The 15,035-nt window shown below is 36.3% G+C and overlaps 1 protein-coding gene across 2 annotated transcripts in view; it reads right to left on the bottom strand.

The window, feature by feature from the left end:
* The window catches only part of TRPC4 (transient receptor potential cation channel subfamily C member 4), a 195,069-nt gene that overhangs the window by 23,600 nt on the left and 156,434 nt on the right, over positions 1-15,035 (bottom strand). For both annotated transcript variants that reach the window (XM_060637296.3, XM_060637297.3), the window contains exons 5-6: positions 14,420-14,559; positions 4,666-4,979 (exon numbers count right to left, since the gene is read on the bottom strand). In XM_060637296.3, the coding sequence (XP_060493279.1) occupies positions 4,666-4,979; positions 14,420-14,559 (454 nt within the window). The remainder of the gene's footprint in view (positions 1-4,665; positions 4,980-14,419; positions 14,560-15,035) is intronic.

Genomic DNA, 15,035 nt, shown 5'->3' with positions numbered 1-15,035 from the left:
AATGTCCATCAACTGATGAATGGATAAAGAAATTGTGGTTTATATACACAATGGAGTACTACGTGGCAATGAGAAAGAATGAGATATGGCCCTTTGTAGCAACGTGGATGGAACTGGAGAGTGTGATGCTAAGTGAAATAAGCCATACAGAGAAAGATACAGTATGTTTTCACCCTTATGTGGATCCTGAGAAACTTAACAGAAACCCATGGGGGAGGGGAAGAAAAAAAGAGAGGTTAGAGTGGGAGAGAGCCAAAGCATAAGAGACTGTTAAAAACTGAGAACAAACTGAGGGTTGATGGGGGGTGAGAGGAAGGGGAGGGTGGTTGATGGGTATTGAGGAGGGAACCTTTTGGGAAGAGCACTGGGTGTTGTATGGAAACCAACTTGACAATAAATTTCATATATTGAAAAAAAATACATACACTTATAGATTAATTAAGCCATAGTATCAAGACCTTGGTGTTTCTTGGATTAAAAAAAAGAATCTAAGTTAACATTTTAAAGCCACTGCTTCTAGAAATGTTCCCACAATTAGTGATTCCCAAGACTATTGATGGCAAGATTACCCACTGATTGAAAAGTCATTAGCTGCATTACCTCTCAGACTTCCTTTATATAGCAACTATTTTACTAATTCTTTGGTGAGATAAGAACAGAAAGGTTTGGAATGTAATGCCACACTTAATAAAATAATACTTAGCATAATATCCTAGTTGACTAAAGCCTGGCAATTTCTATGGTTGATGCTATAACACTGCTTTCCTAAAGGTAACATTTTTGCCTCTTGCTCTTTAAAGGTATTTCTCAATTGCTACTTTAAAAAATTAGCTTGTTCTCCAGTTAGATACTTACAACTAGAGAGAAAGAACAAGTAAAAAGGTAATGTACTCCACAGTTGAGGTTTCCCTCTATCCTTTGAAATAAAAACAATGAGGATACATAAATTAATATAAGACACATCTGAATATTTTAGTCTTCGTTTATAAGGAATAATGTAATATTAAAACAAATAATGTATGGGCTCAGTTGCCCAGTTCCAATTTTGAGGAATATATATGAAAGGAGTTTTTTTTTTAATGAGACAATATCTGTCCCAAACCCATTCCTCTCTCCTCATAGGAGAGTCCCTTAACAAGAGACTATTAATTTCAAATTGTATGTAGAATAATTTCAGTGACTAAATAATTTGGTTTTCTTTAGTATCATATAGTTCTCCCATGTTAAAGAGAAAACAGCCAGGAAGCTTGAAAAGAGCAGAAAAAAGTGTCCATTTGCTGGTGGGGAAATGAACAGAGAGACATAGAAGACACAGACTATTCTGTCCAAAGGGCAGCTGAACTTATAGATCTTGGGAAGAGAGATCTGTGCTGGTGATAGGAATATAGGAGTCCTCATCCCTCAGACATATAGGGCTACATCCATAAGCACAGATGAGTTTTCACAACGGTTCTGTAATATGGTCTGAGGATGGTCACTAAGGAAAGATCTTTATTTATTTATTACTTAAATCTCTTTTTAACGTTTATTCGTTTTTGAGAGACAGAGCACGAGCAGGGAAGGGGCATAGACAGAAAGGGAGACGCAGAATCCGAAGCAGGCTCCAGCCTCTGAGCTGTCAGCGCAGAGCCCGACACGGGGCTCGAACTCACAGACCACAAGATCATGACCTGAGCCAAAGTTAGATGCTTAATTGACTGAGCCACCCAAGCGCCCCAGCAAGATCACTATTTAAAAGCAGTAACTGCGATATAATTTTCAGAGAACAGTGAAAAAAATTAGAGGAGTAAGAGATGAAGTGCAAAGACATCGTGGTGTTGAAATTAAAGAGGGCAAGATTTCAAAAGCAAACGTGTTAACAGGGTCACACGATGCAGAAACATTAAATAAACTTTAAAGAGATAAGTGTTCCTTGACCGTGGGGATATGGAGGCTCTAGGCATTTTCTAGAGTAGTGTTAGTGGACTGATGGAAGCAGCAGCCAAATTGCAGTTGGATGAAGAACGAATAAGAAGAAAACAAGGTGTCTTGTTCAGGCTTCCTTGAAGGGTTATTTGGCTAAAGGGAAGGAGAGAGACAGGAGTGGAAACTAATGGGAAACACAGGGCTCAGAGTCTCAGCATACATTTGCACCCTGAATGGAAGGAGTAATAGAGAGGAACCGTGTAAGATACAGGCAGGAGATCTCCTGATAATGATAAACAGATGTAACATAGCTAGCATTTTTTAAAATCTGATTCTATGGCAGGCACTGTATTAGGTACTCTACATGAAGTATTAGGTTTCTTAATCCTCAAATGGAATAAGATCTCTGAAATAGTGGATAGTAAAAAAAAAAACACGTTGAAATTTATGGAGTATTATAAATTATAAAAAGAAGTGTATAGAAAGAAGTTATAAAAAGAAAATTGAAGACCAACCAAAGAAAAGAAATAAGATATAGAACAGGAGCCCCGAGGGTATTGCTAGACATCCTCTCACAATGACTGACACCAGTTATGTTGAAATAGAGTCATCAGAGACAGGTCCCTTATACCTGCCTAGGATATTCCCTACATTCTAGTGCATTCTAATACTAAGAGTTATTGCTGTAATTTTTAGTTGTTGAATAATCTGTTGCTTGTAGGTTTACATTCTATTATCTGGAGAAAAAAATTCAGGTGGAATACCTGGTTTACTTGGGCTGAATGAATAGGGCCTATACTATTTGAGATATGCAATTATCTGTTGCTTTTCATGATAATAAAGGACACCATTTACACTAAAATAATACACAAGCCAAGCAGTTCAATACCTTTGCTTCAAGAATACTAGACATTTTGCCTCAGACTTCCATAGCAATGGAACTTCTTGGACAGATCTTAAAATTAGTTCTTAATATGTAAAATCATTTACCATGAAAGCGGTAATAGGTCAGTGTGATTCTTGGGAACTTAGGGATCATAAATCAGATGTCTGAGAAGGGGCTGGATCATGGAACAAAGGCTGTTCCCTGAATTAAACACAACCTGGGAGGTCAGTCAGTTCTAGGTGCTGTGTGGAAGTTCCTCCTGGAAGACAAAGCTTGGAATCAGAAGGTTATGGCAACCTAGGGAGATGGGCTGGTCTTGGCAAGCAGTTTGCATTGGGGCACGCGGTACGAAGTAACAACGGAGTTGTGAAAGCCATGGTGAGCAGAAGGGCTCTCCAGCAGAAATCCAGAGACAGACAGCAGACAGTATCCAAGACGTTTGTTAGAGGCTGAATTTTGGTCCTTGAAGGGGGTTGGTGGGATCTGATTGTTGTAACTCCCTACTCTCAGTTGCCAGGAGCAAATTACCAAGTCAAGGGGCACAACAGAGTGGGGAAAGATCTCAGATGTAAAAATTGAGACACAATTCAGGGCCATGCTAGTCACAAGGACATTGCTACAAGGGGTTTCATTGAATCCCTCACCTCCAGGGTCAGAAAAAGGCATGAGGAAGATGAAAAGGCTGAATAAACTGGTCAGCCTGGGCAGCTGCTGTCAAAGAGCAGAAGAATCAAGGCTGGGAGCAAGGGAAGCTGGGATGACCTTTTGTTTTCTCTGTGACTCATGGTTTGTATCAAATCTATTTCAGAAAGGATCTGAGGAAGTTAAGGCTGAGATTAAACTTTTATGTGCAAAGAAGCAGATGTTGATTAATTAAAATGGAGTTTTAATATTGGGATCAAAGACAAAACAGATACAGAATTGAATCAACAAGAATATTTTAGCCATCAGGGACTTAGTTTATATGAAGTCGTTGAGTTCTTTTCCTACTTGAGAAATGACTACTCTCTTATTTTACATAAAATTCTATCATGGCCTGTGAATAGGGTCTGATCTATAGTCCTGTATGAAGTAACCATGTATTCGCTGGCAGTTCCTGTGTAGAGGGAAAGGACCTAGGTGTCTTCATTCCCCTGCTAATGAACTCTTTGGCACAGTTGTGTGGTGGTCATAGTGGGAAGGAAATGGGCACAGGCATGGAGAGGTGTATTCTGTAAGGACTGTGTGAGCATCAGACATGGGGGCATGGGTCTGTGCTATCAGCAAACCTGCCTAAGATCAGCAAGAGGCTGACACTGAATGAGGCCTGTGGCTCATCAGGCGTCAAGGCACAGAGAGTTCTGTGTGCATAAGGATGGCAGCCGAGGTTAGCCTGGGGTTCCTATTTTGAATCATTTCTACATGCTTACATTTTTTATGCAGGGAATTAGAGAATGAAGGAACAAGCAAAGGGACTTTCATAACTGGAAAACACAGAGGAAAGCTCGAAAAGTACTTGGATTTTCTCACAAGATTGGTTTTACTTATATTTTGTCTTTTAATGTGCTTGTAAGATGCCACTAGGGCAGACGTTTCCTCTTATTACACATTTTAAAACCAAATATACAGCTTTTCTTTATATGAGGTCACTGAAAAGGCCATTTTACTAAGACTTAAAATAAATGTAATGGAGATATATATATATATACACACACATATACATATATATATATATTTAATGCCAGAGGGATCCATTTGTATTCAAAACCATGTTAATTCTGTTTTCTGTATTAAGCACAATTTCCTTTGCAACCACTTGTCATGGTTCAAATTCATAATGTAATACACTCTACATTCCGCACAGCGTTACCAATAAAAGTGTCTGTTCGACTTACGTTGAAAATGCGTTGTTCTGCTTTTCACATCGTATGCCTTTACAGCTTAACTCTTTTGTTTCTTCATAATAGAAATATAATTGATTTAGGCCATTTGCAAATGCTAGCAACACAAGGCAGTATATGAATAGGAACTTCAAAATGTCCAGGAGCATTCTTCCCAGAGATATTTGCAGAGGCCCCAGGTGAGAATTTGCAGTAAACAGTGAGATCAGGCGCAGGGAACTGAAGATGTTTGCGATGGCAAATAAAGCTTCAGCCACTAGAGTGGGATGCCACATGTCCCAAGATTCTCGTGGATTCAGAGCACTGTACTGGAGAGAAAAGAGAAAGTAAAACAAACTCATATGTATATGACTATGTCAAGTTCAGGCCAGAATGCTTTTTCAGGTAGATCTAGCATCGTGGCCTATTGCCCTTCACAGCGGCTGATATCCTCCACGATGGTGGCAGCAATATTCATCTACACAAAAATAAGAGTTTATTAAAGCAATTTATAATTTATAAGCTTTAATCAAAGTGACCTTCCTGGTCTGTCCTTGTCATTTGTATGTTTGTTTATAAGTGAATTACATCTGACCTCGACCTTTCCAATGGAACTTTAAAAAAAGAAAAGGAACATGTTACATAGGAAAAAAAAAATCTGATTTTATATGAGGAAGAGCAGCAGCACGATAACAAAGAAAGATACATTATAAAGGAAAACTACACATTTTGAACAAAATTATCAAGGGCTTTACTTTCTGTATTTACACACTTGCATAGTCTAGATGCATGCATGCAGGATACAAATTCCATATAAGTGAGTGCAAGTACTGGTCCATTGCCCTGGAAATAGGAATGACCACTCTGGGTATAAATGTTGGTGCTTTGTATCTGTTGTATCCTAAAGCAGATAAAACCCAACTTGGAAGCCATCCTGGAAGTCAATGAATTGTTAATTTTGTTATATTTAATATGTAGGACATGTGGTTTTTTTTGAAGATTCCTTAATTAGATAAAATATGTGATCTAAGAAAGAATATTTGCTACATTAAACTTTGACCAGCAATTATTTAAAAAGTAAGACTTAGTCAGTTGACATGTCAGCTTTAAATTATCTTGACATTGAGCTGCATGAAAAGCAAGATGAGTTTTATCCCTTGTATTATTGAGGTAAATTTATATCCTTAAAAAAAAAAGGCCAAATATTCTCTTTGAAATACTGTGTTACAAAAATATATAATTAAACTTGTGTAGGAATCAAACAATAAATTGAGTCATCTTCTTCATACACATCCCTAAAAAATATGTCCAAACAACATGATCTTTTTCCTAATAATCATGTTAGCAAAAAGTTCTACTCCTGTATGAGTCCCATTGGAATATCAGAATATTTCTATTCTTTTTATATTGCATTTTATACCAAAGACCTTTACAAATGTTAATTAATTCTCTTGAAACCAATAGATAGTATTCTTTTAATCTCCCCGGGGACAAAATACATCACAAGCTCCTGATTTTGTTCAACACTCAGACTCTTGCTTGAATGACAATTTAAACAATCCAATTTGAGCTAAAGGGAAATTATTTTCTATTTTTAAATGCTGATAACTGTTCTTGAACATTCTCAACTTCAGCATAAAATAGCTAATCATTGAAGACACATGAAGAATTAAAAACTTAATACTTTTTATTCATTATCACAAGTATCAGAGTGAGGGTTTATGGTATCAGCCACTACCTAATTCTCTTCTCTTGGTTGTCCCATATATGATGCCACCTCTTCCTTCAAAGACTAAAACCACCTTCACCTTCTTTGTCTTGCTTCTCCCGAAAGACACACGTTTAAATAGAGAACATCCCCCAGCCCCCCATTGATAGCTAATTCTATATTTCTCTTTCTCTTTAAGATAATATGGCTTAGGACTATATCTCAAAATGTACAAAATGTGACATAGTAAGCATTCTTAAGGATGTGATCTTTTTACTTGGAATTCCTCATAACGTTTAACACAATATCCTGCACGGCTCAAACATTTTCTCCCAATGAGTACTTACTGTCCCATGAGGATGGGAGGGACACCTGGTAATAAAAATGCTCTAAGAGATTAACACAAAGTGCTGTGGGAATATAGAGAAAGTGATAAATTCTGTCTGGGGCTGATGGGGCCAGCAATGAATAGAGACTATATGTTGTTCAAGCTTTAAGGGTCCTTTGATGTTATGGCATCTACTGGAGACACTGTTCCTCGTTCTAGATTTCACAGGCAGTTGGAGGCAGTTGGATATAGAATCCATCATCACATGGTGATATGGTACTTTAGATCCCTTCTTAGCAAATTGTCTCAGCTGGGACTTGCAAAATCATGCGAAAGGTTTTCCATTTTACAAATCATGAGATGCTAGATTCTACCCCAGTATAATTACCCAAGTCTGCTTCAAAGTCTAGCACTTCTGGTAATTGTTGGGAAACAATGCTATGTGAATCTGTTCACATTTATGCATGGTCAGGGCTTCCTGAGCAAAACATTGCATGGCTGTTAAAAGATGTCTGAATGGCAAATAAGCCTTGGAAGTTAAATATAGAGACTTTCTGAGAGATTTGGAAACATCTCCCCTGGAGCCATCTGCTTAGATTCTAAGGATAATAAAACTAGGGACCTTTGCCTCCCCTGAGAGAATTTGTTTACTTTAGAAAGTTAAGGTCTTTCTCTTTCTGGGGGAGGGGGGTGGTGGGGGAAGATGGGCAGCTGGCACAGCTGCACTCTATAAGCTCTGAGATTCATAATTTCCCAGTTCCCCTCCTGTGGTACAAACTCCTGCATGTGAAGGGTGCATCTGGCTCTCATCTGTCGCCCTATGGGGAATTGGAGCATGGGGGACCAATGTTAAGATTGTTATGTAAGTAAACAATTTGTCTGTTCTCTGATCCAGAAAACTTGCTTCCTGTCAGGATTAAATAGAGATATAAACATTTAGTAATTAGCTCTTGATTTCATTCTTTTAAGTTCTGCTTTTTAATTTCTCTCCTGTCACTCACGCATACATTTAGCTCTGGTTTCTACATATAGGCATTGTTTTACAAGGAGATTTTTAAAATTCTTTCAAACCATGGTGTCCTTTGAACTTGTAGAGAAAAATTAGGATTCTTCAATGTTAAATGTATTTTTCCACACCCTATGATTAGGAATTAAAAGCTTAACTTGAATTTAAAATTTCTCTTTGGCTCTGTTTTCTAAAACGTAGTCACAAAATCTATATTCACGTTTTTAGCCCTCCATGTTTGCCTCTGGCCATTTGTGAGGCCTCTTCCCAGTGTCCCTAGCAGATCCTTCTTTCTCACTTGCTCCTTAAATAACGGAGTTTGCTTTGCAAGCCTCTTCTCTTCTCATTCTATCTACTCTCCCTGGATGTTTTCAGTGATCTCAACTGTCCGTTATGTGCTGATGACTCCCAGTCCTACATCTCCGCCTGGATGTCTCCCCTTACAGTCATATTTTATATTCTACCGCCTCGTTGACTTTTCCACACGGTTATCTCACAGGCATCTCAAGCACACAGGTCAGAATTGGAATTCGTGCTCTGTTGCTCCTCAAGCTCTCTCTCCATTTACGTTCTCTGATCTTAATGAGGGGTGGCAAATCTCCCAAAGCAGAATTTGAGGTTGAGCCTAGATTCTTCCTCTCCCAACTCACAGGCTCTAAACTAAAATCTCATAGATACCGCTCACTCCTCTTCGCTGGTACCCTCACTGTCTTAAAGAAGTTCCTCTATTTCTTACAGAAATTATTATAATAGCCTCCTAACTGCTCTCCCTGCCTTGTATCTTATTTCTACTTTGGCCCATTTCCTCCAGAATTGTGTTTTAAAAGGGCCAGTCAGACCACCTCATATCTTGCTTAATGTTCTTTCTTCAACGATTCTGCAGTGTCCTTGAGATGAAATTCCAGTTTTTCAACATGTCATATGAAGCCTCTGGAATCTGGGTCCTGACTCTCTTTTGAGATTGATCTGCCATTTGTTCTCAGTTTGGTACTTAATGCTCTGGCTCAAACCTTTGGTACTGGTCACTCCCCAGATTTCCCTCACATTCTCACCAAAATTCCTTTCTATGAACATCAGGCCCTATGTCCAGAGCGGATTTAAATTCCAATTATTATGGTTCTTCATCTGCTATTTATTCATTAAATATATGCCGAGTGCCTACGCTGTGCCAGACACCATCAAATAAAATGCAATTTATGGTGAGCAAATAAAATGCAGTTTATGTCACATGAGCTTACAATATAGTGAAGAAAGCAGACATTAAATAAGAAAAGCTAATCCTTCCCTTGACAGGTACTCTTTGACGGGGATGAATGGACGCTAGGATCCTGCTGACCAGAGCTGGTGGTTCCATGTGATAGAATAATCCTTGAAAGAGAAAGATCAAGTCTGTTAATTATACTTGAATTTAAAAAAATAATTAATTTAAAAAAAGGAAAGAGAAAAATCAAGAGCTACTCTACACATTGAAGTCCTTTTAGGACCATCAATTCCTGGTTTCCTTTTTCTCTCAAGTATTTGCTTTTTAGTATAAATGTACCGTAGTGTCGTTTTGTTTGAAACCTTCATTTTTACTCAGATTTTTTTAAGAGACTAGCTCCTTTGCAGACCTATATAACAGAATATTCAACCTTGGATTACTGTCAGTTTTCCATGTAGGGAGCTTTGTCTAATGCATTTTCAGAACCAAACATCTAATAGAGTGCTTTATATATGACAGGAGGTCAAAAAGCATTCTAGGGTGAAGAATCATAGACACATTCATGGTTGTTAGAAAAGATGAATCATTGGTAGAAATGTGAGTATCTTAATATAGCTGGAATATGGAGAATTTGGGTATAGTGATGAATCTAAGAGGAAGTTGGAGCCAGGTCGTGAACACCTTAGCAGAATGTTTAGAGGAAGATGAACTGAATCATAATACTGGGTTCTTTATATATATGTAGTCTTTGATGCATACTTATAAAACTCAAGTAATCTATAAAAAGTGAATAAAAAATTAAATTGATACAAAATGAAAATATTTGTCATATGAGAGTAAACGAAATGTATATACTGGTTTTAATTTCGATTTATAAGGAGAAAACCTTTCCTTGGTTTAGATAATGAAGTTGGTTATATAATGAAGTAATGAAAGACAATAAGAAGGCATATGATTTTCTTCTGTAACAGATAATACTAGATTAAACAATTGGGATTTAAATCTCTACCGAGCTCTGTGCCATAAAACTAAAGAATATTTAGAACATTCCATAATTTGGACAGTATACTGTAGTTACAGCATTTGTGAAACAAAAACAATATTTGCCTCTTTTCTAGCTCATAAGAATAGATCAATGAGATATATACTTAGAACTATTTAGAAGAATAGTACTATGAAAAATTCTATCATGACTGTTAAAATAAATGCCCTTATCTATAATACATTTAATTTTTGAAAATATTACTTCTATTACACAGTGGAATAGGCATAGGAATTTAGTCATTTCTGCCAAATGACTGAAGATAAATATGAGACAAGTTGTTCATAGAAAAAAGGACTGGGAAATATTTAGGACAAAACCAGTTCTAATGAAGATAAAGTAACATTTTTTTAAGAGTGCCCAGGCATCAACAAGCTCTGGATTAACTAGTATTTCATACAGAGTGAGAAGCGGAAGTGGTTGACAAACCTTCTCCTTCAAGAATTAAGAGCAAATACAAAAAAAATAAATAAAAGCTTACAATCAATCCATGAGCCGTGAAATGTTCAAGAATCAAGGTATTTAAGGAAGCACCACACAGCCTTGCATGTAAGGAGGAGAATACTGAAGTCACACACTTTTCTACTGTCTATGTCTCTACAATGCAATGCTGTTGCATTGTACATAAAAGTTAAAACAACTACTGAGTGCTTATATTAAGCTCTGTTCCATGACATTAAACATGTTTTTTGATGTAATCCTCACAAACATTCTATAGGATTTGATTATTAGTGTCATTTTATACATAAGAAAATTGAGGTATAGATTAAGTAACTTGCTCCAAATCACACAGGTAGGAAGTGGTATCAGTGATACTCAGATCAAGTATGGATCAGAGCTCAAATCATGGCCTTAGTTAGCAGGACCCTTTGGTGTGTGTGTGTGTGTGTGTGTGTGTGTATGTTAAAATTCCCTCTAGATGAATGAATCACAAAATGATAAGCCAATTAAGCAAGTGTGGCCCTTCTGCCAGACCTATTCTAAAAGTTTCTCCTCCTCGATAGACCAGTTACAGAAAGGTTTCCCTTTTTGTGGACTAATAGTTTTTTTTGGTCTGGATCCGTGGCTTGCACAAAAAGACCTAGGGTTGGATTTTTGCTCCCATTTATGCACCTTCAGACTAGAGGTAGAACCTCTACAATATTACAGATAACCTTGTTATAACTCCTTGGTAATCTTGCCTGCATCATAATAGGCAAACTATTCACTAGGAAGCAGCATCAGGTGATTCCATCTACCTCATATTTCATAATTAATAAATCATCTATTTTATGGCTCTTATCTCCTAATTTTTTTTGAATACCAGCTCTCTATCAGCTTCCCCTATGTTCATTTCTCTACTTCAGGCATCCATTATCATTTGACTCATTCTCTGCTTAAATCTCATTCATGGCTCCTCTTTATTAACAGAGCACAGCCCAAATCCTATAGCAGGATGTGAAAAGTCCTTCTTATCCTAGTCTTGCTCCCATTTATTGGATCATTTCTCTTAGATACTGATCTCCTTTATACACTAAGACTTTTTTGCACATTGTATTTTTTCTCTCCGGAATGCTAATGCACTTTCATGAACCCAATGGATACCTTCTGGCTCTGTCTTCCAGGACACTTCCAGTAGAGTTGAGTTCCTTCCTCGATGCTACCATAGCCCTTGCTGTAGACCTTATCAAATGGGAAATTCTTATTTACATGCATTTCTCTTTCCACAACCTGACTGTGGACTGCTTAAAGGCAGGAGGTGTACCCCAGGTATCTTTGCATTCTCAGCAAACAGATGAAGACCTGTTCTCTTAGTATGCTCCCAGAAATTCTTATTGATTAATTCACATAATAGCTGTGAATTGGGATTCACATAGCACAGTCTATTTAGATATATAGCACAGTCTATTTTTGTGCACAAATATAGCAACTTTTCCTAAAATAGTAACTTATAAATTATTTAAAATTAGCATGAAAATTGAATGATAAAAGAAAGGAAAGGTAAGTCAACAAGTCAGCATTACAGACTCCCAAAGTAAGTGCTCTTTTGATTATTATCATCATTTAACAGGTGGTCACATTGAGACCTTCATTTAGTAATTTGCCCCAAATCACACAGGTTTCATGTGGTAAAGGCGAGTGTGAATCCAGAGCTCAATCTTTTTTTCAACTAACATAAAGGAAGAGACATAATAAAGACGTTTAAAAAGGTAAGTCTAATGGACTCATAGTATATGAAGAAGAGGGAGGATACTGGAGTAAAAGAGAAGAAAAATTAATAATGCAGGCTTATTCTATAACAGGCACTTAAATTATATCAACTCATTTACTTCTCATACCAACAGCACAAAGTAGAAATTGTTAGTCTCCTTATTTTATAGATGAGGCAAGGGAGGTGAAGAAATAGGTCCAAGTTCACATAACTAGTAAGTGTTGGAGGAAGGAAGTGAGCCCAGAAAATACTACGCATCAAACTCTATCCATGCAACTCGAGTTTTAGTTACACAAACTAATCATTCAGAAAGAACATTTTGTACTTTACACATACAATCACAGCTGGACTCCTATGACTGCAATGCATAAACAAATTATATTTCTGGAAGATTCCATGTTATTTACATCATTGTCAGCTGAGGTAATTTCTGTGCACTTTTCCATCTCCTTTTCTCCTTCTTCATCACATGAGGTGAGTGATGCTTGAATTTTAAGCATAAGTTTTTCCTTGGTGTAGTATTAGGAACAATGTTTATATTTTAATATTAAAATAGATGTTGCACATGAAGAATTTACAACTTTTTAAGAAAATTCAAATCCCATATCTAAAACTGAGACAAAAAAATCCACAAGTACCCATTAATTTATGTAGTTGTACCTACTATATACCAGAGTTCTTATATATGAAAATGTATATGTACCATATATAAACACCATCAAATGTAATATGTAAAAGTATTCCGTATCTTAGTACAAATGTTGCATATAAGAAATACATGAAAGAAGTTCCATTTGGAATCAATCTCATACTTGTCTTAGCTGTTGAATAGAATTATACAGTCCAGTGTCATTCCAGTCATCTTCCTTAGACCAGTTACATCAGCATCATCCGATGAGTTTGCTACAAATGCAAATTTAGGACCCTCTCTAATACTCTTAAATTTAGAATCTCTGGGGATGGAGAAAAGGAATTTGGGTTTTAGAAAGCTTTCCAGGTGATGTTTTTGCACTGGAAAGTTTTAGAAGAAATGCTATAGTTCTATATACCAGAGTTTTATATCCGTATTGGGCCACAAAAAAGCAGATATATTATTTTTTAGTTGAGATATGGCCAAAACAACTTTATAGACATACTTAAGGATCATTACAAAGAAAATAGAAATTGGACAGATATTCACTGAACAACAGACTGCCCATCTCATACATAGATGCATAACCTCCTTGGTTAAGACAGTACCTTCTGCTCTCTTAAGGTCTTCAAGGGCATTAACCTAAAGTAGATAGGAAAAATTACCAAGTTATGATCCTATTATTAAAATATAGCTTTATTTCCATGAAATTGGTAGGCATGAAATTTGGTGAGTGGCAACATTTTAATTGAACAAATTCTAGAAACTAAGGCCTTTCCAATGATGGGCATTTTTGACCCTGACAGAGCTGAACACTATACAAGGGAGACTCAGGCCACTATTTTAGGAACTAGACTAAATGAATGAGTTCACTTACACGTTAGGATTTTCTAGGTCAGATCACTAAATTGCATGAATTATTCATGTAAACCCCAATTAGACACTCTTTATTTTTTGCTAGTACACTAATCATTTTGAAACAAACTTTTAAAAAAGAAGAGACAAAGAAAGAGGGAAAAAGAAAGGCAAGAAGGAGATAATACTTTGATTTGAAAAATATCCCCCAAAGTACAAAATAATCCTAGTTGTCATTGCAGAACAAAATGTTTTACAGAAATTATGTGGTTTGGAAAAGATTGATATTGTACAGAATCTGGGGGAGTGATGGGTGTATGAGAGACTTCAGGCGCTGTCATGTTGAATGGGATGAGGAAATTATATTCTGTTCTAATTATATCAAACTATATTAGTTTGAACTGAAATAATAATTTCAATGCTTTGAATGAGTAATATTTTGATTGGTCTAGGTAATGTTATCAGTTAGTTATAACTGATAAAAATAGATTTTGGTTGCCAAAATTTAAACAGTGTTTGAGGTAGACTGTTATGAGAAATGGAAAGGATTCAAAACTAGAGGAACTATTGTGAGTAATTTTGAGGCATCATTCAAATAAGATGCAACAAAATTGGGTGACAACTTCAAATTGTTTGTGAAATTTATTTCGAAACTATAATTGGGTATTAATAATGTATTTTATACCTATCTATCATCACAGAAAGATAACGCTCTAGGTAACATTATTAGTAAAATTAATAGCAATCAAAGGTAGGGAAGTATTTATCAGAACTTTATGCTTTACCAAAAATATAAATGATAGTTACCTTTACAAATGCAACGATTTTCAAAGAGATTGTTGCCAAATATAAGGAATTCATCACAAAATCCATTAGATTCCACCAATCATGGATGTAATCTTGAAGTCCACCATCCCACATTTGTTTAATTTCTCCCCATATAAAACCTGCAATTACAGAGAGATTCATTGTAAGTGTGATTTTCAATCAGCTTACTAACAACAGAGGCAATTTAAAAATTATAGAATATTGGAGCGGCAAGCGACTTTAATGTTCACTACATGAAGCATTTATTTTTAAAGACAGTAATATTCAGTCTCAGCCAGACTGTAAAATTTTGAGGACACTGAGCTAATTAATTGGAGAGAATGCTTTTAGGGTAGGTTCACTTTCTTTTATTCATCTGATATACTTGTAAGAATGTCCAATTTTTGAATCAACTGCAATTTCTCTGTAACTATCCATTTTTCTCATGGAAAATATCATAGCATTTACTTGTAAACAAATACTAAAAGCAATGTTTCCTTTGAAGTTGAGATGACTCAGAGTCATGAAAAAGTGTCGCTGGTGAACATAACTGTCTTAATTCCATTAAGCAGGATATTTTGTTTTGCCTTTGTAAGCAATTGTTACCTTTGGAGAT

The sequence above is a fragment of the Panthera onca genome, chromosome A1 (genome assembly GCF_046562875.1).
Source record: "Panthera onca isolate mPanOnc1 chromosome A1, mPanOnc1 haplotype 2, whole genome shotgun sequence".
Lineage (NCBI taxonomy): Eukaryota > Metazoa > Chordata > Mammalia > Carnivora > Felidae > Panthera > Panthera onca.
The sequence above is the reverse complement of the archived record's forward strand: the minus strand, read 5'-3'. Positions and strand labels throughout refer to the sequence as shown.